Source organism: Poecilia latipinna, unplaced genomic scaffold (genome assembly GCF_001443285.1).
Source record: "Poecilia latipinna isolate Pla-1442-1.1 unplaced genomic scaffold, P_latipinna-1.0 Scaffold1587, whole genome shotgun sequence".
Classification (NCBI taxonomy): Eukaryota; Metazoa; Chordata; class Actinopteri; order Cyprinodontiformes; family Poeciliidae; genus Poecilia; species Poecilia latipinna.
The window spans coordinates 85,417-110,020 of NW_015114203.1; the positions used below are offsets into that span (position 1 = coordinate 85,417).

A 24,604-nucleotide genomic window follows, 5' to 3' on the forward strand; every position below is an offset into this window, starting at 1 on the left:
CATAATTTACCGAATGACGCTTTATGACAACAGTCATAAATATTCATGAAGGCTTATTCATGTTCATGACAGGTGTTATGTTTATGACAGTGTCATGACAGTCTTATTCAACCCCACTTCAAATAAAGTGTTACCCAATATTGTAAGGAAATAATTTACTTGTATAAACCCAAACTGCAAAACACAAAATCTTATCAATTATGTTTGGTCTCTAGTGCAAATATCTTTAGTCTTATTTCAAGTGTAATGTTCCAGCATGAAATGGGAGCTTAGTTGTAAGTTAAATAGCATTTAAGACATTTTTCCCCGCATACTTAAGATTGTACGGTCTTGTTCCTAGTTAATTTTGTCTTATTTGAAATGTCCTAAGATATTTGCACTTAAAACTAAACCCAAGAAAAACTTGGTAAGATTTTGTTTTTGCAGTACAAAAGTGACATGTGTCACTTTTCGGTAATGTTTGAAAACTGGGATATGTGGAGGTGCAAAAATAACTAAAACCAAATATTAGAGGTGACCAGAGTCGACTCCACTCTGAGCAGAGGAGCCTCCACTGCAGAGGAGGCAGGAGCACAACAAGTCCATGAGCATCTCTTACTACTAATGGCAGGTTCCCCTAAAAAGCTAAAAGAAAGAGACTCCCTAGTGGTGGGTTTGTCACACAAACAGCCTCTTAGAGAAACTGGTTCCACTAATAAGCCAATTAACTCTACAAACTTGCTATATTAAAAAAAAAAAAGATATGCTTACAGTCCCCAGTACCTAGAGAAATTACTTTTAAGATTAACATTTAGGGAAGGAGAGGTTTGATCAAAGGGCTCAATGTGATGACACTCCCGGAGATTAAGGGGCAAAGCATCCGCCACATGGCTGTCAGAGTCATTATGTGGCAAGTATGTAAACGAGAAGACTAAAAACAAAATCCATTGCATTGATATGCGATTTGGACAATGGAAGGAGTTCAACAAAGTGGTTGGATTATGGACCACAAGAAGAGCAGTGAACTCTTCATCACAGCAAAATGTTGACGTGTCCAGACAAGAGCCGGTGTTTCTTCACTGATGACAGAAAAGCTTAAGAATAGAAAAGAGTTTCTTCCTGTGTTGACTTTCTGTTCCTTCATAGCTGGGTTCATGCTGAGAATAAGTTACACACAGGTGGATTCTTAAGCGACTTTTAGAGACAATTTACGGCATTGGCTTTTATTTAAGGGTGTTTGAGCAAAGACTGAACACAAATGCATGGCATTCTTCTAATTTTCATTTGAATGAAAATATATCATTCTGTCATTTTCCATCTTTTTCACAAGTGTTTGTGTTGGCCTCTCATAACTTCCCAAAGAAACACATTACAGTTTGCGGTTGTAACATAAAACATATGAAAAAGCTTAAGAGGAATGGATACTTTTGGAAGGGACTGTAGTTTTTAGTTTTTTTTATGAAGCTTGTGACTCTTGTTGATTTGATATTGAGATCAGAGTCCTCTGTTCATTATTTCCTTATGACCATCCGTTTCTCTGGAATTTTAATTATCTTGCTTTAGTAATCAGTTTAAGAGCTGCACGGTATCAGGAACGTGTAAACTGGAATAAGCAAGCGTGTTGTGTCAAAGACGCGGCGTGGCGTCCCACCAGTGGCGGTGAAAGTGGTTTCTGTGAACTTGCAGGCTGCAGGTTGATATCCCGCATGGCCACTGAAATGTTTATGAGGAGGTTAATATTTGATTGGTAGAAACTCCTGTGTCTGGTTTAGGTTTTTTTTTATTTTTTTTTATTTTGGCAGACTGGCAAATGTGTTTGCTGAAAGCAATTCTGACATTCACCCAAAATGCTTGTAAATCCTAACAAGAAAAGAAACTCAGGACAGACGATGTGAAAATCTCTGCAAATGTATATAAAAAAACACAACAACCCTCCGTTATTTTGAGGCTCTTGCTTATGTAAGAACCGTTTTCATTAATAACTTGGTACATTTATTTAGGTATATTCCTAGTAAAATTCTATTCATATGTAGGATTTCTAATACCTCTGCTCTACTGTGTGTTTCTGAGCTGCTTCGTCTTTATTCGTGAACTCTCATTCAAATCAGCAGATCAGATACTTAAATTGTATGTAAAATGTTAAATTGGGATTGTAGGTAAACATCAGTGAAATTTCTGTGCAGGCTGCTGCCTCCAGCAGAACGCTGTGGGTGTGTCTCAGTCCGCAGCAGAGTTACGCAGAGCCTCTTCTTTTCTGTTACGTATGAGAGGAGAGGAGAGCAGCTGCAGGGATTCTGGGAGCATACCATCTTCCTCAAACCATGGGGTGGAGCAGGATTTGTGCAGCATCCTTTTTCAAATGCACCATCTTCCGAATTATTCCTTCACCCGCATATGCATCTCCCTCGTCTTCCTGTGGCTGCTCCAGGTCAGAGCGATTAAAATCCTCCTTTGTGTCCAAAGGTCCAGAGCTCCATTGGTCCTTCGTTCCCTCCTCAGCTTCCCCCTCTCCTTCCCTACCCGGTAGTCCAACGTGGCCAGGTGAATGGAGGCAGGCATGACGACAGATGGCACGCACGCTCCCAGGGATTATATATTAACTCCCAGCAGCTCAGATTCTCTCACACACAGAACGCCTCGCACAGACTTGCACAGAACCCAGCAGAATCATCATGCAGCAAAGGCAGCCAGCGCATTGCAGCGCCGCCAGCGCACAGTAAAACAGGGGGGAAAAGCAGAGGATTTAACTCATGGACAAAGTGACAGAGGGGAGTTTTTCTGCAATCACCATGGAGGTGTGGAGCTCCTCAGCGTCCGAGGAGGAGGAGGATGACAAGAGCACGTCCAGCTACGTGGAGGAAATACTTGAAGAGGATAAAATCAGCCACAACAGCAATAATAGCAATAACAACAATAACAACAACGAGAGCCTTTGCAAGGAGGTAACGCAAGGTGAGATGCCGCAGTGGGCGACGTGACGGCGGCTTGCAGAGGAGACCGAGGAGAGATGTGCAGAGATCAGGTCACTGCAGGACAGGAGGCTCAGAACATGCAGGATTATAAAAAGCAGTTCAATATGTTGAAACGGCACTGGGGGGAAATTATGTACCTTGAGGTTCACAGTGAGCTGCAGCTTTCAGGTCTGTTATCTAAGGGCTTTAATGCTTAATGGTGCATGTATTTCAGCGTGCGCAGACGTCGCTGAGAGCGCATCATTCATAACGACATAAAAGCTCAAAGTAAGCAGGGAATATATGAGCACTAAAACTTATTGGTAGCTGTGAAAATAAATACAGCTTTAAAATGCTTACATGTAGTCTGTTGAAGGTCACTGAGATAAATACGCACGTGTGTGTGTGTGTGTGTGTGTGTACAGTTTGCTGCTGCACAGGGAAGTCCTAAGCTGTGTGTGTGTCAGCAGTTATCGTTGCTGTAAAGCTGTTTTCAACAAATGCTGTTTGTAAATTTGGCACTTCGTCTTTTGACTGCTGCAGCTTCAGAAATCCCAACGTAGTTCAGAATGAAGGAAAAACTAAAACCTGCTCGGTGTTTTAACAGTTGTGCTTCAGTAATTACAGTTTTGATAAACAAGGAGCGAAGGTTATTTTATAGAGCTTTCTTTTTAATACCAAAGTAGATTTTTGCTTTATTTAAATTTTATATCTAAATATATTTATCGAACTTCTTGTGTGATCTTGAGCAGTTGGTGTTGACCACCTCTCTGAGGTAGTTAATGCGCATGTTTTTGGTTTAAAATGGGCATTATTTAGGTGTAATATAGCCGAGTCTCCTCTGTGGTGTCCTTTGTCTGCATGGACATGTGGAGGGTAAAAATACTGCAACCTGCTGGCAGCTCTCCAGAAACAAGACGCGATGAACATCCGTCTGTCATGACGGCTGTTGGCTTTATTTGAACATTTCAGCAACAAGGCTTTTCAAAGGGATTTAAAAACATCATACAGTCACCAGTTATGAAACAAGCAGTAGACATTACATTTTGTCAAATGCCATCATCAGAATAAAACAAATAAACATTATAAATGCCCCATTAACTACTAACCAAAGGCAGCTCTAAACAAATGGGCGTTTAGCCTTGATATAGAGGGGTTTTTTTTAAGTTTATTCCAGATTAGAGGAGCGTAAATAATTTCATAATTTGTCCTGGTGCTCATATTCATATAAGAGAGGTTTTTATCATTTTTAATGTTTTATTGTTAGAGAAATGGATCGGTTTCGCCCCTGTGATCTTTTTTGCAACGACGCTCATCCTCACCTGTCTGATCCCCCTCAATATAACAGACGTCATAAGCACACCTAAGTCAACGAGGTTTATCTGCAGGGACAGTATTAGGGTAACAGTTCAAACCACCTGCTTGGATTTAGCTTCACCCACACTGTAAAACCTGTAGCTTTATCTCTGCTGCATGGCAGCCTGGTCAGCAGGTCAGAGGTCAAGGATTTCACCTGGTGGAACCTGAAGGGGTGTTTAGTCTGCATCACACCTAAACTAAACAAATGCGTACTCTTGAATTTTTGCTTGGAAAAATGCAACCCAGTGTGTAGTGATATACATGTGATGAATATCAACATTTATTTATCTGTTGGTGGCTTTGGCAGGTAATTTGAGTGGATTTCCTGTAACATAACGGGTCTTATTGTGGGTGTGTGTGAACAGATCTGTATGCCAGCCAAGTGTCCCACTGCATGCTGCCTTGTTAGCACAGGAAACGCTGGGATCCACTTTGAGAACAATAGGATTAGTGGAACAGTTATCTCATTAGGCTTTTCTTAATTTATAGACTCTGTCTCGATGCAGAGTTTGGAGCTCAGGAAGACTTGTGTGTTTGATCCTAATCCTGCATAATTTAGGATCTACCTTTATAATGCATTAGAGTTGTTTTTGTTGGTGCGTCCCTGAGAAGGACAAACATGTCTACCCTCTTTCTTTTTTAGCGGGATGAGATGGAGATACTTTAACCAGCAGGATTTTGAATATTTTTCATGAAATTCTCCATGTTTTATTTTTAGGGGTTTTCTTCTTGTGATATTTAAGTTTTTAGTGTATAAGTCAACCAGCAAGTGTGAACAGACTTTAGATGAATCAATCAGTGCCAGATAGATCAATCATTTTGGATATTCAGTGTCTTTGTACATCTTTTCCTTGCTGCTGCAGCATCAGAAGAAACCATCTTGTCCAGTCAGCAGAACAATTTTAAGGGTGTAAAGGAGGCTTACAGTCTGGTTCGTCCAACTGTCCTTCAACGTTTTGGTCACGTTGTAATGATTTCCTTTTCTACATACCCTATTGTTGCTGACTGAAAATGATAATCTAAAACTGACACTGAATCACCTTGGCTGTATTTTAATCATTGACGGTGCTCTTAGTGCAGTCGCAGCCGGGACGCTCTCCATTAGGCTGATTAAATATGGCTGCAGTATCAAATCACTGTTTCCAGGCCAAATCAAACCTCAATCTAATCACTCCGCCTTGCAGAAAGCCTGTTGGTTCATCCGAGCTTCGTGAATGAAGGAAAATGTTTCTGATTTAAGCAAAGGAGCCATCAGAGAGACGTTCAGCTCTGTTCTCTGCTAAACACAAAGTCAGAAACTTGATGTTTAAATGTTCCTCATGTTCTGTCTGCTTTCTGTTTTACTTCCGGCATCAGAGGATTGTTGTTGATGCCACTTAATGGTTTTGCTTTGGGTTTTTTTTTTTTTTCCAACAATGTGTCTTTTTCATTTTTTTACAAACCAGTTATAGCAAGATGTTTCACATGTCCAGCTGTTTTAATAAATAACATGTTTTTTTTTACATGCTTAGGTTCCACAGTCTGATTATAGTGGAAAAATATATTTTTGAGTATTTAAGAAACTACCATAAACAGAACAGCACCTGAGAAGAGTAAGTTTCCTATTCTCACTTAAAGTCCAGTTTCATATTTAAGTTGATGAAAATCTGGATGCTTTGTTTCCTGGTTTTTGACAAATGTTGTTCAGCTTGATGTCATGTTCAGATCTTATGTTTAAAGCAAACATTTAAACAAATCTGAGCTTGATTTCCATGCAATCTGCATAATAGCCGTGAAGTTTAATGGGGGAAGAGACTCATTTTTTTGTAGAGTCATCAGGAAAAACATCAAACAAACAAAAAGGAGAGCAATAATCAAACATCCAAACTATACGTTTAGCATTTTTATCATTTCTCAATGAAAAATAACTAAATCCTTTACTCAAAAACGTATACATCTGCCTCATAAGGCTTATTAAATTATTGTAATGAACTCATTTGCTCAATACTTTAGTTTTAAAGTTTTAAATGGTAATTTCCATCATTGTAAAAATGGATGTGACTTTAAAAATGTTCAGTGGGTTTAAATTTTTCTTGTTCACTAACCAGAAATATTAAAATCAAAGAAATACCTTACATTTTAAATTGAAAAATGAGCTGCACTTCCTTGAAATTGAGTGGGCTGCAGGACATTCGGCACCAATAAAATGTAATCAATATTTAAATTAACTGAATAGGGACCTGAATGGCTTTACTCCAAACTCTGTCCACGTCAGTGCTAAATCCCTACCAACTAATGGATTAATCCTTTTGTTCTTGTTCCGCTGTAATGCCTTTAAAGTTAATAAAGACAAACCATTGTTCAGGATGTAAACAGATTTTCACGTCAGCAGCCAGTTACCGTCTTTCCTTGCGTCTCCGGCTGAAATGGACACCATCAGGTTTCCCCTGCGGTCGGCTGAACGAAGCTATTCTGGTGTCCAGGGGCGCGGCGTCTCTACTGGCCTCTTAACTGGCCTCAGAGGGATCAGGCTAAGAGGATCAGTCGATGGTGGGCCTCATGGAGATGTTTTGGTGTGGCTCCTAAAACGGCAGTGGGCAGGACAAATTAAATGCTCTTTAGCTATAAAATGTTCATTCTGTTTATTTTTATTATTTCTATTTCCTCAGTCAGAAATGCATCATTCTCTGCCTCCGTTCGTTAAATTCCCCTCCTCTCCTTCATTCCTCAGTGCTGTGCTCAGACAGAGTGGGCCAGGTCACCAAGACGTATCATGACATCAAGGCGGTGACCCACCTGCTGGAGGAGGTAAGAGAGACACACAGCAGATGAACTGGATTAACAGAGGATTAAGCATCTGGTCCTTTCTGTCCAGCTCCGTTTTACACAATTTGTTGGCTCACATGTTCCAATCAACCTTGTACAAAATATACATGTTTGTGAATCCCTGTGCAGAAAGAGCGGGATCTGGAGTTAGCGGCTCGAATCGGTCAGTCCCTCCTGAAGCAGAACCAAGAGCTGACGTCTCGCAACGAGACGCTGGACGAACAGCTGGAAATCGCAAAGGAAGAGGTAGTTGGTCCCCATCGTGCACAGACAGAAAAGCTCCCGTCCTGCTGAGCTTCAGGGCTCAACAACACTTCTTTAAATTTCTTCAGATCGCTCAGCTTCGCCATGAGCTGACCATGCGAGACGACCTGCTGCAGTTCTACGCCAGCACAGAGGAGACGGAGAATGCTCAGGGCCTCTCACCGTGAGTACACACACATCACACACGCTGATGTCTGAAATACCTTAAAGGTGCCCATGAGCAGCCAAAATGTTTTCTTCTTTTTTTAATCCAAAAATAATTTTGGGGGGATTTTCATTTTAACAGATCAGCAATAATCCAAACATGCAATATTTTTTACTTAAAAGAATAAAGTATTTTGGCGTCATTCTTGAGTCCAGCAAAAACAGGCCAAAGACTTCAAAACAGCATCTTAGTCATTTTGTTGCTTCAGTTTTAATGAGATGCCAAAATGTTGCAGCGTTTTCTCTGGCTATTTAAAGCATTGGGTAGCAAAGCGTCGCTCCTCCCCGACTTGTTGCTGCCCATCAGCTGGCTCAAAGGAGGCTACTACACTTTTACCTCGTTTAGAAAAAGAACAAAGTTTTCTGTTAGGAAATATTTGTGGTTCAGGTGTGGAAACTGAGGGTTTACCACCGATCCGTCTTATTAAGGTGACACAGTTTAAAAACTACAGTTAATGAGGTGCGAGTGACATGTAGGTTAAGTAGTTGGCTCCAGGCTGGCTACCGGTGCAGATAGCAGGACTAATTAGCTCACAGCTGTGATTAGAGCCGTGCTACTTTGTAAACTAATAAGATTTGAAGTTCTGCACAAAAATTCCTCGATACATACAACGAATGTTTGTATTTTTGTGTTAAAATCGACATTGTCAATGTCATTAGTGCCACTATAAGGAGATGTCGTATATTTTAATGTCTTTATTTTGAAAACATACCGTCAGAATCTCAAGCTGGCTCAGACGTAGCTGCAGAACAAGAACAAAACATGCATCTAATATTTCATTTCTAGAACATTTTGAGATAGTTTTACTAGCTACACCTGTAGTTTAGTGCAAGTTTAGATTTATGCAGGTTTGTGCTCGAGTGTTTCATACAAGACATGACATAGAAAGTAGCACAACCCTCCTGCTTTATTAAAATTAATTGAATTGCTCCACGTATCAAGCTTGTTTGTGAGTAAACACACGTCAGAGCAGCTCTTCTGATCCTCTTAATGATTCCAGATTAGCTTTCTAGAAACTTCCTTCCCATCTCCAGTTAATCCAAGCTGGGTTTTTTTCTCTGAGAAATGCGTATGTGTAATAGCAAGTGATGTAGATTGATTATCAGAGTTACTAGAGGGGGTTTCATAATCTGAGCGAGTCAACTTCTAATATTATTTTGCTTTTTGGAGCCCAGAGGAGGCAGAAAATGAAGAACTATTGGCTGTAAGAACGTAAAGCTGATCCTTTACCATCAAACCAAACCAACATCTTTATTTTTCACACATCAGCATCTGTTTCTCACTTAAATGTCATCTTTCATGCTATGTAAAGCAACACATTCGTTTGTCACGGTGTAAAGTGACGTTCTCGAAGGTTAAAATATTTTTTATTTTTGTTTTCTGCAGAATTAAAAGAAATGAATCCAGCAGTTCTCTCAGCAACTTTGTCCATTATGACTTTCTGCATCAGAAACTGAAGAGTTTGGAGGAGGAGAACCGCAAACTGAGACTAGAGGTATGCACAATGAAATCCCAACTCAATATAAGATTAAAAAAAAAGAAGAAGAAGAAAATATAGGTTTTCTATTTTCCACCACTGGGTTGTTTTTAATGATGTGAGGATGTTGTTTGCTCAGGCCACTGAGCTCTCCACAGAAACGACCAACTACGAGGAGCAGGAGCAGGAGCTGATGATGGTGTGTGTGGAGGAGCTCTGTAAGTTTTTCTCCCTGATTCACTGATAAACGATGGAGCAATCATCCTCTCACTCTCCAGTTGTATTTACGAAGCTGGTGTGTTTCAGCGTCTGCAAATAAACAAGTGGTGGACCTGTCGGAGGAGCTGGCTAGAAAGCTGGAGGACACCGTCCGACAGCAGGAGGAGATCAGCTCTCTGCTCGCTCAGATCGTCGACCTGCAGGCCCGCTGCAAAGGGGTGAGGCGCAAAAACACAAACTCACAGTCCCACTTCTGTGAAATTATCGTTTCCTGGCAGCTCCAAAGCTTTCCTATTCTTTTATTTTCTTATTTTGGTTCCAGAAAGTGAAGTAAGCTAACTTTCTGTTCTGTGATGGCAAACGTTTTGAATCCTGCTTCTGTTTTTCAGCTCAGTCATGAGAACGAAGATCTGAACCACCAGCTGAGTTCCTCCAGAGAGAAGGAGGCAAAACTGAAGTCTGAGGTAACTGATCACAGCAGTGTTTTTCAAAGTGTTCAGCCCCCAGGGGGCGCTAGAGGACCCTCAGACAGCTGGAGGGAAGATAATAAATTTTTTAATGTGGTCTGTTTTTCAATCATTATTATAAAATATGGGCTAAAGTAATGTATTTAAAGTTATTTGCCATGCAGTCAAATTTATCACTCCGCTTTGCTCATAACATAAAATCAGAAGGTACAAGACAGAGTTTATGCTAAATGGATGTAATAATTATTGAATAGTGAATAAATGTGAGAAAACATTCAAACAGTTGATGTTTTCCATTTTTAGTACCATCTTCAGTTTGCAAAGGGGGTCTCTGTCCAGAATCTAATGCATGGAAAAGTTTGCATCATCTTCAGAGTTGGATTAAAATGAAATAAAATGCACATTTTAGCTTTTTTATTTCTCATTAGTTTTGCAGTTATTGCGATGTCTGTTTAGCAACTCCTCTTAGTTATTTAATGTGTGTCTTTATGTTTGTCTTTTGCAGCTCAAGGACTTGCAGGACAAGTACTCTGAGTGTGAGGACATGCTGCACGAGGCACAGAAGGACATAAAGAACCTGCGAAATAAGAGTCTGCCCAACAGCACGGTGCAGCGGTACACCGCGCTGGCCTCCGTCCTCCCCATGGACTCCCTGGCTGCAGAGATAGAGGGCACCTTCCGGAAAGGCCTGGACTCTCCCGCTTCGTCAGAGTACAAGTGAGTCTGTCATCAGAAACAGCAACCACTCTCACCGTCTGTCCAAGAATACAAAATCAGAGTCGGGTGAATATTGATAAAGATGATAGATCTGAATTTGATTATTTTTGATTGATTCATTTGGGTAATAAAATTTTCCCTTGATTCAGTTTTTTTTTTAAACATTTTGTTGGCCAAATAAAAATGCAAAAGTCACAAAATGACACTAATTATTTTGTAAAGTGTCTTTTAATGGCAAGGGATTTGCCATTTGACCTTGAAAGAGGAAAGTTCTGCAAAGAAATGAAGGGACTTACTGACGATTGTAGAGAGTGAGGAAGAAAAAGGCAATTTCTGATAGAAAAGCACAAGAAGTTGCATTTAGCAACAGTGGCGCCCCCAAGTGGGGGGATGAAGGGAAGCCCAGAGAATCATGTAAATGAAAGATCTTTCTTCGTGTTGAAATAATGATTGTATTATTTAGTTTTATTTCTAATTTTCCACAACATGGATTGTAGAATCCAGTGATAAGTACTTGTTGGCTGCAGGTTATGCGTGACGTTGTTGGTCTCCCCTGGCAGGAACCACCCATATCGCGTCTTCGAAACAGTGAAGGTGGCGAACAAAGCAGGGAAGATGCGGTCCCAGTGCCACTCACCAGGACTACCGGGCTCCAGCCCCGTGTCCAGTTGCACCAGCACCCCTCGGACCAGCTACTACGGCTCCGACAATGCCAGCTTCATCCTGGAGGACAAGCCCGGCTCCAGCTCCGCTCAGAGAGAGGACAGCAAGTGAGCTTCCAGAGCGGCAGGAAGTGGCTGAAACTCTCTTTGCTTTACTTTATGTTAAGTCGTCGTTGTTTTTCTCCGCCACAGTGTTGGTGGTCCGAAACGCCTGGGCCAGCCGGGCACACCCGGAGGTCAGGACCTGGAAACCGCTCTGCGCAACTTGTCGGCTCGCCAGCAGAGCCACGCCTCTGACCGGCCCTTTTTCGACGTGGAGAGGGAACGGAAACTCCGCGCCTTGGCAAACTGCGAGGAGGGCGACGGCTCCAGCGGCTTCCTGACGCCAAACGACAGCCTGGCCTCCAGCTCAGCTGCTTCGACCGGCACCAACTACTCCAACGGGAGCTCACGGCACTCCTGCGGCTCCTCAGGAGGGTCCAGGTCCTACCTGCCAGACCGCCTGCAGATCGTTAAACCTCTAGAAGGTAAAAAAAAACGTTGAACTTTCAAGACTCAGTTTGATTGGCGACTAAAGTTGCATCATTTGGTGCGGTTTGGTACTGTAAAAAGATCCAAATTTATTGAAAAACCTTTACCTCCTCCACACCTGTGGTGGCGCTGCACCAAGATCTACTCAACTAAATGACATGAAAATCTCAGATGAAGACATGAGCTCAGCTTCCTTCTTCACAAAATGTAAACAAAAGTGAAGTGGCATCACATTTTAGGATTTGTAGGATTTCTCTTTTGTTTTTGATAAAAGACCACAAGCCATTTTTCTCGCTACCACTGGACACGCATGTTTGTTTAGGTTGTATTTACCCAGAATGCCCTGCACTGTAGCTTGCTTCCTGCTTGTAGAGAAGTCTTCAATTCGGTTGGCATCCACATGTCCATTCAAACACACCAGAGTTCACTTTAAATGTGAGGGGAAGCAAATTAATAACATTTTAATCTTTAGAAAAAATAAAATAAACACTTTTAATGTCTACATTTAAAATATTTGGACTGAAAGATGTTTAAAATGATTCCTTTACCTTCTTAACCTCAATCAGGAACGTATGCTGAAAAAAGGAAGCAGACGTTATGTGTTATCATCTCACGGCCCGCATGTTTAAAATACTTAGAGACAGTTTTGTCTGAGAATGCAAACTATGCTACGGTGTTGAAAAGAAAAGTTGCCCAAGACTTTAGTTCATGCAGCACCTGCCACTGTTGCAAACGTGACGCGTAGCTTCCACTAATTTTGGATTTAATCCTAAGGTCGTCCAAAAGAAGAAAAAATCAATGAAAACACTCCATGTTTTTTGTCATCACAAGTTCTGTGAAAGTTTAATTGTGTTTTTAATGAATCTCAGTTCAGTATAGAAGCAATAAGAACAATTTTGCGATAATCACTTGAAGTCCTGAATTATCATTAAAACAGTGAAATCTCTCTTCTAAAATCAGTGCTGGTGGAAAATTACCAACTACGTCAACGTTCGCGCCTGTAGTTGCTACAGTTACTGCTAACAGTTAGCCAGTCACCGGATTCTCTGTGTTTACAAAACATTCTTAAGTTTTCTGTCAAACTTTCAACATTTCTGTTTGGCTAAACAAAACACTGCCAGATAAATGACTGCATTGCTTCAGAATAAGAGCCTCAAATATAAACATATCACCTTATTATTAGAGCCTGTGATAGCCGCTTGCTCATGCTAAACCAGAAAAAGTCTCATGCTAACAGCAACCAGCTTGTGAAGAACTATTGTGGTGCTTTATTACTACAAAACCACCCAAAAAGTGACAAATCCAGGAAACAAAACCACAGCAAAATGTTTCAGTCAAGCGAGGATCTGTTCAGTAATCCGTGTTTTTGTTTAAGACGGTCCAGAGACAGTCCTCTGTCTGTCTCCCCATCAGGCTCAGTGACTCTGCACCACTGGCAGCAGCTGGCCAAGCCAAACCTGGGGGGCATCCTCCACCCTCGTCCTGGAGTCCTGACCAAGGACTTCAAGGAGCTGGAGGTGGACGTGCAGCACGTCTACAGCCTGACCGACCTGGAGGAGGACGAGCCTGACCCCTCGCAGTTTTCTGCAGCTCATGGTTTCGGTAAGACGTATGATTATTTAAAATATCTCCATATTTCTCAATCTTCTTGAGCTTATTAAAAGCCTAAAAGATGTGTGGGTTTCCCTTCCATGTGGGGTTTAATATTTGTGTCTCCTCCCTCAATCGGACAGCGTCCTCATCGGGTCCCACCCTCCCTAAGACCTTCCCCACACATCCCAAAACCACCTGCAAAGTCCTCCAGCCCCCCCCTCTCGTCCCCTCCTTCTCCAATCGGTAAGAGCTCTGCAGGTTATGCTGCTGCCGCCGCCTGTTGATTTCCACACCTCTGACTGAATTCACTTTCACATTCGATAAAGTTCAACGATTTCAAGCCAGCTGATCAAATTTTTCTCTTTCTTTATATCAAATCAAAATCTCCAGATTTTCCTGTCTTGTTTCCTTTCCCCCTCCTGACGTTGTCCTTCTTGCCCCTCCCCTGGTAGAAAACGTCTGTCGAGGGTCATTCTGAAACTTTAGAAGCAGCCTGCAGGGAAATGTAAGAGCCCAGCGGACGCCTGCATATTAACCGACTCATGTCCTAAATGTTTGCTGGCATCCTAACTACTAACCACGGAGGCAGAGTCGCCTAAACTGCAGCTTAATGTGAATTTGCAGCTGCAGAAAAACTAACGGCTGCATTTCAGTATAAATTGTTCATATACGTTTGTTTGACAGACGCCCACGTCTCAAATGCAAAGAAAAACCAATGAGGCAAAGATGGTTTCTTTCTTGTAAGCTTTGCTTTTGCAATTAATCAGTTTTAATTGCAAAAATTAAAATGTGCTCAATAAATTTGAATGTATATTATTTACTTTTTTAGGGGAAATTTAGCTTGTAGACTTCATTATTCATTTTATTCACAGTTTCTGTTGTGTGTCGTTTTTATTTCCCTTTTATTCATTGTTTTTGTTTGTTGCCTTTTTATTTTGGAAAATATCTTCCAGTTCCATTGGTTCATTATAAAAATTAAAGTTTAAAAGCATTTGAGAGGGGTACTTTTTTATCTAATTAAGCTGTCATTAATATATTACCTGACGATGATCTCAAAACAACAATATTATTGCTCATCACAATAATTTCTGGGACAATTTATTGTGCAGCGAAATGTGTTACTGTGACAGGCCTAGTAGTGTGAAGGACTGAAGATTAAATCCATAACTTGAAGTAATTGTTTAAAACCCCTGACCAGATGTTTACTCCATTACGTATTTACAATTAATGTGCACAGAGTTGGTGGATAAATCTGTGAGTTATTAATCAGCCTGTTCTCAGATTTCTCTCTTCACTAAGTAACATAAAAACAATAGATCACATTTTATCCATAAAAACAACAATGTTTAGATGTAGTTCAGCGTTTTGCCTCTGCCTCTGTGTTGAACACACTGGGTTGTTTTTTTTATTTACTGCTGATGTTAAAGCCTCTCTAAGCTGACTGAAGTCTCGGCTGTCATTCTGCATTAATCGGCCGTTTCTTTCTTTACGTTTATGTTAAACAAACAGATGCTGCCTTATTACGCTTAACAAACTAACACGCTTCTCCATCTTTTAGAGATGAATCACCAAATTAACCAAAACTTGTTTTTTCACCAGTTTTTCACTGCTGGACAAACGTTTGTTTTTCAACTCTTGTTTTCCTTTGAAGGAGCCAGACTTTGATTTTAGCCCTCAAATTTATTTCTTCTTTTTATCTGGACTGTAATTATTTTTTATGTTGATTAATTTATATGTTTGTTATTGTTATATTGCTATTTTTCATAATATGCAACATATCTTTGATAGAATCATATCAATATTCTTACAAATATTTTTTAAGATTTATTTAGTTTTTATCTTGCACATTGTTTTTAACGGAAACAATGTTTTCTAATATAAAATAGAATATGAAATAACTGATTTTTCTGTTATATGTTTATTATCAGTAATTGTTACTGAATTTATTATTTATGTTTTGGATTTGAATACAAATATATTTCCAATAAATCCTTGGTTTTTGTTACTTCAAATGTATATTTTTCATATTTAAAATTTTTATTTTATTCCAAGTATATTATATATTTGTTTGAAATGAAATTACATTTTTTTTCTATCTCAATTTAATAATTTACTGTTAATATGTAGGACGATCAGTTTTAATTATATCTTTCAGCGCATTAATACGAGCAACCACGAAAACAAAACACATTTAGTTGTAATTTCTTTCATGTATTATAATCTATAGACAATTATAATTGTCTATAGATTAAAATTTAAGAAAGTTAAAAGTCTGGCTCCTTGGAAGTAAGATATCGAGAATGTGAACAAAACTTTTGCACGCTGCTGCTTGAGAATGGATACATGCATGAACACAAAACTTTTATTTAATGTTGTGTTCATGATTTTTTTTTTTTTTATGTTTTGGTTTGCAGCCTTCGCTCTTTCAGCCTGCCATCTCATCGGGACGGTGAGCACGTGAGCGCCTCGTCTTCCTCCGTCCTCCAGCACTTTCACCAGAGCAGCCTCGCCTCCGCCGCCGGCGCCACCGCATCCCTGGGACTGCTGCAGCTGCTGCAGCAGCACGGCATCTCCGCCTCCACCGACCCCTACAGCAACCTGCACTACGCCCCCACCGCGCCGCCGCAGCCGCCTCCTCGGACCTCCACCGGGAAACAGACGGAAGGACGCAGCTCATCCTCGGACCAAAGTCGCGGGTCGAGCCTCTTCAGCCTGAACCTGGTGGAGAAGCTCCAGAGCCTCGGGCTGCACCGTGTGGCGGCCTGGGGAATGATGGGCCGGCGTGGGACCGACGGACACAATCGCCCCACAAAACTGTGACACGCTCACCCCGACTTCACCACCGTGACTTCACATTAAGCCATGAGATTCCCCCACCGTGCAATTCACAGCCCACCGCAGCACCCCGTGTCTTGAAAAACAGAACGCCACCGAATGTGTCGGAGCCGCGCTTGAGATGGTATCCGTGTAGAGCGATGAACTCGGCCAGTGTTCACGTCAGGAGCCGATTACATCACACACACACAAAACGGCAAAAAGAATCTTTTTATATTGTGTTTGTGAACGTCATTTTACTGTTGTCTCCATCGCTGGTTTTAAATAATGTAATCATTTGTTGGTTTTTTTTGTTGTTTTTTTTTAGTTTCCAAAGTGTAAATAATAGTATTCTCGTTTGTTATTTAAGGAAAAAGAAAATACTACATGCAGTATAAAAACTGACGTTGTGGCACTGAAGAACATTCAGATGCACCAAAGCACTGGTTTTCCTGTACCTTAGAGCTGCTACACTGAGAGAAACTGATACAGGAGCGCTGCGATGGCGTCCTCTACATATCTTCTCATCTCCGATTTGTTTTGCGTGTCGATCTGAGCCACGCCCGAGAGAAGGGGTTGGACTTCCAGCGCACAGAGAAACGGATTGTGTCGATTCTGCTGTATTTCACACCGTCAGGAGTCTGTTAAACCGCTGGGATTTCTGTCTGATCAGGATCATCTTTCTGGGCATTAAGAATGATTTTTCAGTCTTTTAATGTTTGAACATTCAGAACAATCAAATGTAGCAAAAAAGAAAGAAAAAGAAACGGCATAGGATACTGTGGATTTAAAAGGGAAGAAATCATAAACGCAACGTTGTGATTAGTTTTTGACTTAAATATGCCAAAATTCCTGTTTCTCTGCACTGCTTTCCGCTGTAGTCTGCCATCTCTGTGTCAGTGTGTGTTTTACCACCTGAGAATTAAAGAAACAAACGTACATTTTCATCCAAGGTCTTTCAGCGAAGATGGAATCAGTCCAGACCGCAGAGATCGTTCTGCAAAGATCTTTATTTATACATTTTCAAGCCTGAACTTTTTCTGTACATCGTGAACAAAAACCAGGACTGAGTCGCCGTCCCCCCCTTCACTCCTCTGCGTCCCTGCGTCCGAAGTCCACCCAGCCCTGGTAGTCGCGGCCCAGCATGCAGTCAGAGTTCATCACCTCTGTGAACAAACCATTCCTACGTTGAACCACACACACAAACAACACCTCAGTGCACAGATCTGATCGCTTTCCGCACATTCGCCCGTCTGATCAGATAATCAGGCGGGAACATTCTCGGCCGCCGCCCTGGGCGTACCTGCGATGGCTTGCATGACCTGCTTGGTCATTATCTCCCGCTCGTCTTCGGACAGGTGCGCCCGTCTCTCCGCCCGGGTCGCCGACGCCTCCCTCGCTTCCTCCCTCTTGGCCAGGAGCCGCTGCAGGACGTCCGCTCCCTTCGCCTGCCCGGCCGCGGCGCTCTGAGGCGAGGCCGCAGAGTCGGAGGTGATCAACGCCACCAACAGCGCAAAGACCAAAATAACTTTTCTGGACATTTCTGCAACAAGAAGATGGGGGGGGGTGTAAAAAAAGAGAAAAATCTGTTAGAAATGCATGCGAGATATTCCTCGTGCACAGCAAAAATAAAAAGTACCTGTGAGGATGGGATGAGATGTTCACCTTGAAGAAAGATGATGCCTCGTCTGCAGACCGGAGAGCCGGTCGGCTCTTTTATACCGCCTAAAATCAAAGACCGATAAGAACCTTCAGTGGGGGGCATTTGATGGATTGGGAGACAGATGCTCGGGAAGGAAGTGCGTAAAGGAAACAACGCGCCTAAAAACCCATAATTATGCTTTTCGTACTGCAATAACAATAAAACAAGTCGATGAGTTTAAAGAAGAAATTCAATAATGTTTTAGAGCTGCTTGTATCCAATGCAAATATGATGGTTCAGCCTCAAGGGAGCTGCAGAAGCCCTGCAGGTCATAAACACAGAAATGTCAACCAAAGCAATAAAACATTAAAAACCGAAAGCTTAAAGAAAACCCCCAAAAAGCTGTCAACATTTAAAATTTTAATTTTTGTAGAGGAAGACCCTGATAAAAACAGAAACACATTTATTATTTTGGTTTTTATAATCGCAGTATAAATGCACCAAAGATAAATCATCAGATTTCCAGCTGAATTGTGCAAAAAGCTGCTCAGCAGCTGTAAGAAGAGTATGATTACTGTGACGATAACAAATGTATATTTTAAGATCTTTAAAATCAAGTTCTGTTAAAATGTTGATCATTTGAGTAGAGTGGATGTTTTTTTTGTTTGTTTTTTTTTTAAACTTTCCTTTCCTTTTACTTGCGTTGGTGTCCTTTATCTCGTTACCGATCAGAGACAAACGTCTTGATTGGGAGAAAGTTTCTGTAAATCTGATTCCACTATGAATCTTTCTGGGCTTCAGTCCTTTTCCAGTTTGGGTTGTTTCCACCCGAGTCTTTGTGGTGCTATTAAAAAAACAAACCTTCAGATGGGCGTTTCTTACCGGCCATGTTCTTTGGAATAGTCTGTCTAAATTGGCAATTTAAAGTGACTCTTATAGTCGACTCTCTTATAGTTATGTAACTCTAATATTTACCTTTGGGAAGAAAGTGATTTTGGTTTCATCAGAGCTCCTGGTTCATGAGGATCAACTGGTCCAAACAGGGATCGGAAATGGAGATATTGCAATGCAAAACGTATGGAAGACATTATTTGTGGGATTTTGAGCTTTTTCTAGGAGTAGACAAAATAACTGATCAAAACGGTAATGACTAATGGTAATGACCCGGAGACCGTCCCACTTTGTGATTTTGAACTTCTGTGACATTGAGGCAAAAACTCCATGTGTGGAAAATGACCAGCAGGCCTCTGCTGCTCCCTCTAAATATTCACAGTTCAAGTTTAAAAACTCAGATGTGTTTTTCCTTCCTCTCTGCGGGGAAAGTTTTTTTTTCGTTATCTTCACCCAGGAGGACGGAGGCGAGCCTCAGCAGGAAGTGAGCTGCGGCCGGACTTCCTGGGTGACGAATTGCTATCCTTTTAGTGACTCCACCTCGGAGATTAGAAGGCGTTGATGATGTTTGCGCTCGGTATAGATTTTCTTTCTTGAGTGGCTCGCTTCCTCCACGGGTCAATGTGATTTAGTTCACAGTAAAGCAGCAGAAACTCGGGAGCTTCAGACGTGAACGGTCTCCGGCCTGCTACCTGCCTCACCTGGTGAAGCTGCACAACTGCTCCGTGCGTTTGCCCCCCCTCTGCAAGTCAGATTCCTTTAGTTCATTTGCCTGTAGAAACTACACCAAGACCAAACAAAACTTTCCATTTTTAAATTGCAGAAATAATCGCTGCATCTATTCGTGCAGCATCAATCTAATCTGATCACAGACAGAGTCTGCTTTCTCGCTGGACCACATTTCCCAGATCAGACTCGCACATACAGAAAATGCTCACACGCCCTCTTTTTATCAGTAAAAGACAGCAAAAAAAGTTTTCTCTGTTGCTTTTAGATTGTTTGCACGGATAAAATATCCGGACGGTCGTCTCAGAAATGTGTCAGCCAGGCGCATGTCTGGCCAGAAGCGGATCTGTGACCTCGACGTGGCAAACTGTACGGACGAGCAGGTGCTGCATCGCGCTCACGTCCACCTGCTCACTTTTCACTTCCCGCCAGGAGCAAAACCCAAAGAAACCTAAGAAAAAAAACCATCTGACTGGCTTTATTTTGGTGCAAGCTGGACTTACTGCAGGGATGAATGAAACATTACATTTTGTTTTTGTCTTGATTGCTGAGAGGATTACATGAAAAGGTGTCAAACAAATAACTTCTCTTGTTCCCCCCCCCCCCATTTAATTTCATTATATTTGTCAATAAATTAATATTTTTATTTCTATTTTAGATACAATCCCACTAAAAGCAGCCGGTTCTGGACCTGGATGCTTTTTGCCCACTTGTCAGCCTAGCAGCTCGTCCTTCAGTTTGCTCCTGGCGGTCTGCATTTCTCCCCAAAGGAGAGCTGCTTCAGGGTCACACCTGAAGAGTTTTCATCCTGAGAAAGAGTCCAGCTCTAGTAAAAGTGTCCAGCTCTAGTAAAAGTGTCCATCTGTCCCCTCAGGTCCAAACATTCAGCCGTTCACTCAGATGATCTGAGATCTCAGGTAAAAGACAGCAAGAGTTTGGGTTAATAGCACTAATATAAAACTTTATGCACTTTGTCATATAGCAACTATAGATTATATGATGGACCAACACAAGGTTGTTTATAACGATGAGTCAAAATCTGATTAGTGTGGTGCGCATTTGTATTCAGTAATAATTTGTAGCACCGTCTATTGCTGCAATTAAAGATGCAGCTCTTTGGGATTGGATCGCTCTACATCAGATTTAGAGACTGAAACATTTTTATCTCTCATTAGCTGCCATGTCTCAAGATTTCATTTTAATGTCTGTTAAATACTCAACTCTTCCCTGGCTGTTGACAGACTGAGTATGAGATGCTTTATATTTAGAAGTCCTCACTTTTTTAAAAATTGTTTTTATTTATTTATTTTCCCACCGTTTTAATCTAGTTGCTGCTGCTGGTGTAACTATGAAGCCATTCGGTCAACCTTGGTGAACATTGATCATGTCCAAAGCTCAGGATCTTGTTTTATATCCTGACTAAACTTTTCTACAGCTTTCTCCCTGACCTGTTTGCTGCGTTTCTTGATCTTCATGATGCTGTTCGCTCTCCCATGTTCACTAACAAACATCCGAGTTCTCCACGCAACATTTGCATTTATACTGAGATGAAATCGCACACACGAGGATTCCACTGAGGTGAGCTGGTTGCGCTGGATTTTATTTAATAGTCATGTCAAAGTGAAGGAGTTTCAGCGCAATTCATCCTTCCACTTTCACAGTCTTTCACATAAAATTGCACTTAAATGCCCTGGAGTTTGTTCCTCCATTCAGAAGTAAATGGTACTGATATGCTGAGAAAAATGATCCACGACGACGGCACTGGGTGTTTTGCTTAAAACGCCCTGAATATCAGCTTTCCTCATCTGATATTATCTCCTGCTACATTTCAGGAATAGCAGCATCTAAACCACCCAGAGCCCTTCATGTATGTCCCATGCGCCAGCATATAGCTGGTTATCAGTTTTGAGCCGCAGAACGAGATGATTTAACCTGTTTGACACAAACGCGCCCTCCCCACCCCTCACGCCCATTTACTTGTAAATCTCTATTATGCTATGTGCATACCTCAGGTTGTCATGCTGTGGGCCCTGACGCTATTTCGTCTCTATAAAGGCCCCAGCTGTCCACAGCAGAGTCAGTCCAGTCCTTCCTGCAGGCCTGCACCTCCTCCAGCTCCTCCAGAGCCTCCTCCACCTCCTCCAGCTCAGCAGCATAATGTCTGTGCCTTTCAACCAGCAGGGCTTCAGCTCCAGCTCCCTGGGAGGCTGGATGCTGGAGTCCTCCCGCATTGGCCCCCAGAGATACTCGCACAGCGTGTATGGAGGAGCCGGCTGCTTCGGGACGCGCATCTCCCAGGGGTTATACTTCAGCTCCTCGTGCTCTGCAGGCGGCGACTGGCCTGCGCCTAACGGAGGCAAGTTCACCATGCAGAACCTCAACGACCGTCTGGCCTGCTACCTGGAGAAGGTGAGACCCACTCGCTCCAAAGCTTGGGATGCAACATTTAACAGCGCAGCTGAAGCTCATTCATACATTTGAGGTGGTTCTTTAAATCACAGGGTCTGAGAAATTTCCTTTATTTCAGCTTCAAGTTTGAAACATGGCATCCTGCAGTTTCTGTTGGTGTTGGATCATATGTTCATGCTTTCCTCCAGCAGAAGCTCTCATCAGTAATGTAATTAGAAAATTGCATAGACTTTTAAATTTGGATTTAAAACATAAAGGTTTCATTGATCTATGTGTTTTTTCATTATTTTGTTAATCTAAAAAAGAGGGTTTCAATTGTAGCTCTCAATGTAATTGAAAATGCAAAAATACATTTAAAAAACTCCTATCGTTGTCCAAAACATTTTAGAATATGCAAAAAAAACAAAAAACGATTTATTTATTTTTCTTTGCCAAATTTAATGCAACAAAACTTTTATCACTTCCATTAGTTGTCCTGTGATTTTAGTGATGTTTTCTCTTTTGCAGTCAAAAAGAATCGCCGCCTCCTGCTCTTATGAAGGTCACAGGAAAACATTTCTGCTTATCCAATTTTTACCAACAAAAAGAGAGTATTTCATAGAAAAAAGTCTACTTTTTTTTGTTGCCATGTTCTGATGAGCACAGCCTGCACAGACACAAGCTGTTAAACAGCATAAATCGACTTTCAAAGGGAAAAATCAAAATCTTAATGATTAAAGAAAACCTCGAAAATCATCATTTTATGTTGACATTTCCGAAGAAAATTGCTTTTTTTTTTTTTTTTGTAAGATTTGAAAGTTGCTCTTTTGCCTAATCATGACTTTCATCACAAACAGAAATCAGAGAAGATCTTCACTGAGGAACAGACCAAATTGTGTTAAATACTGTCATTGATTTCGTACTGAACAGACTAATTAAATGATGGGACTCTGTGTTTCTTGATGAACTGACTGACCCGGTTCGTGTGCGTGTGTGTGTGTGTGTGTGTGTGTTATAGGTGCGCTCTCTGGAGAACAAGAACAGGGAGCTGAAGCTTAACATTGACGAGTTTCTTGTGAAGACCACATACATCACCAAAAACTATGCGAACTACTTTTCCATCATCAGTGACCTGAAAAAAAAGGTACCGCTCACACTTCATCCTCCTCTTCATCCTCTTCAAGTATGAAGAGGATGAAGCATCATGTAGAAGAATCACAGCACATAATGTTAACCAATCTTTCTCAAACCGTGGTAAACAGACCAGTGGTGGTCCGCGGGCTCCCCCTAGTGGTCCGCGAGGTACTGCATGTAAATGACTGTTTATTTGTCGTGACGTCAGCTCACAGTGGGACTCTACGGCTAGCTTACCAAAGGATTGCGTTAAAAATAATGATGGAAAACTGGCTTAAAACCGGGTCACTCAAAAGAAAAGCTGCAGATACCGACAGAAAGAAAACAACTCCAGTAATATTATATGATCAGAGGAAGCATATAGCTGCTGCTGAGAGTTGATGTGTCGTTCACTATCGATTTGATTCCTTTGATCGGTTAGCGGCAGGAATCGCTCGAGTTAGTCAGAATTGTTCTTTGTTTTTTTTTTACGACTTTCCTTGCTTTTATTAAAAAATATGTTAAATTAATTTAAAGAAATACAATAAATAAATACAATTTATAGAAATAGGTTAATTATTTTTATATTTAATGGTGCATAAAATGATTTTTTCGTTTCTGTTAAAGCAACTCAAGTGCAACTCAACTGCAAGACCTCATGCCATAAGATCCAGTCGGGAGCATTTCAGGAGACGTTCATTTACAGTTTGGCTCTTGTTCAAATATTTCTGACTGCGACGTTTTCTGCACAGAGTTTTCAGTGTTTTTATAATAAATTACAGCTGAGAGCATCTTTCCACTAGTATTATCCTCTGTTCGTGTTATAACACCAGGCAATTTACCATTTGTTTCCAGCCCAGATTCAGACTTCCAGCTTTAGTGCAAAGATGACAGATTTCATGTTTTAGCTTCAGCTTTGTTTAATAAAACGTCTATGAGGCAGATTTGAATCCTAGTGGCAACCACATCCAAACCAGAACATTTCCTTCATTGTCAGAAACTTTGCCAGGTGATCATGCCGAGTGAAGAGGATCGGCTCAATCATGGCTTGATCCTGGGGCTTAAAGGTCTTATTTTCCTTCCTTTAAGATTACAAGGAGCTGTTCAGAGAACAAGAACTTGCTACTGCAGATTGAAAACTCCAGACTGGCAGCTGAAGACTTCAAAATGAAGTAAGTTAGCGCTTAAAGGTCAACAAATTTAATAAAGTCCAGATGAGTGAGACTGGGATGCCAGAAGGCCTGACAGGACGGTTTTATGTGGCGCGTAGGTCTGAGATGGAGATGAACATGAGGACGACGGTGGAGGCCGACGTGCTTGATGTGCGGAGGTTCCGGGATGGGCTGACCCTCACCATGAGCTCCCTGGAGTTGACCCTGGAGGGGCTGAATGAGGAGCGGATCCGCATGGACAGAGAACACGACGAGGTGAGATCCGCAGGCCGTCAACCCAAAGAGCGTCCGGAAAGGAGGACGTGGAGAATCGATAAAGCATTCTTTCTCCTGCTGCAGGAGATGGAGGAGCTGCGACGCCAGGGTGCCGGGAAAGTGAGGGTGGAGGTGGACGACTCCGGCTCCTGCGACCTGGAGAAGGTCCTGGTGGAGATGAGGGAGCAGTACGAAATCATGATAAAGAACAACAAGAAGGAGATCGAGAAGTGGTACCAGGAGAAGGAGAGTCGGTGGGGAATACCAGACAACTTCAGATGCATAAAAACAAAATGAAACACTGTTTTTTTTTTTTTTTTTTTTTTTTTTTTTCTTTTTTTTTTTTTTAAAAAAAAAAAAAAACCCTTTAAAAA

The 24,604-nt window shown here is 41.5% G+C and overlaps 3 protein-coding genes across 7 annotated transcripts in view; 2 read left to right on the forward strand and 1 right to left on the reverse strand.

Annotated features, from left to right (window-relative positions):
- Positions 1-2,516: 2,516 nt before the first annotated feature.
- Positions 2,517-16,576, forward strand: hap1 (huntingtin associated protein 1). 4 transcript variants are annotated; one of them, XM_015058977.1, is made up of 15 exons: positions 2,517-2,931; positions 7,000-7,076; positions 7,224-7,340; positions 7,427-7,521; positions 8,950-9,058; positions 9,180-9,258; positions 9,347-9,477; positions 9,649-9,723; positions 10,232-10,443; positions 11,004-11,213; positions 11,298-11,632; positions 13,050-13,238; positions 13,370-13,472; positions 13,620-13,734; positions 15,644-15,732. In XM_015058977.1, exons 1-14 carry the CDS (start codon positions 2,730-2,732, stop codon positions 13,705-13,707), a joined length of 2,022 nt encoding a protein of 673 aa, XP_014914463.1. In that variant the 5' UTR covers positions 2,517-2,729; the 3' UTR covers positions 13,708-13,734; positions 15,644-15,732. The 4 variants fall into 4 exon arrangements, with proteins under 4 accessions (XP_014914463.1, XP_014914465.1, XP_014914462.1 ...); XM_015058979.1 differs by having other exon boundaries at positions 2,518-2,931; positions 13,682-13,734; XM_015058976.1 differs by lacking the exon at positions 13,620-13,734 and having other exon boundaries at positions 2,518-2,931; positions 15,644-16,576.
- A 147-nt stretch (positions 16,577-16,723) lies between these two features.
- Positions 16,724-18,088, reverse strand: LOC106963840 (cholecystokinin). Of its 2 annotated transcripts, XM_015058982.1 has the most exons (3): positions 17,683-18,088; positions 17,347-17,586; positions 16,724-17,209 (listed from the first exon to the last, which is right to left on the reverse strand). In XM_015058982.1, exons 2-3 carry the CDS (start codon positions 17,582-17,584, stop codon positions 17,130-17,132), a joined length of 318 nt encoding a protein of 105 aa, XP_014914468.1. In that variant the 5' UTR covers positions 17,585-17,586; positions 17,683-18,088; the 3' UTR covers positions 16,724-17,129. The 2 variants fall into 2 exon arrangements, with proteins under 2 accessions (XP_014914468.1, XP_014914467.1); XM_015058981.1 differs by having other exon boundaries at positions 17,347-18,088.
- A 3,219-nt stretch (positions 18,089-21,307) lies between these two features.
- The window catches only part of LOC106963842 (keratin, type I cytoskeletal 19-like), an 8,919-nt gene continuing 5,622 nt past the window's right edge, over positions 21,308-24,604 (forward strand). Inside the window, exons 1-5 of the mRNA XM_015058983.1 lie at positions 21,308-21,711; positions 22,709-22,834; positions 23,893-23,975; positions 24,074-24,230; positions 24,315-24,476. Coding sequence (XP_014914469.1) covers positions 21,460-21,711; positions 22,709-22,834; positions 23,893-23,975; positions 24,074-24,230; positions 24,315-24,476 — 780 coding nt within the window. The 5' untranslated portion in view covers positions 21,308-21,459. The remainder of the gene's footprint in view (positions 21,712-22,708; positions 22,835-23,892; positions 23,976-24,073; positions 24,231-24,314; positions 24,477-24,604) is intronic.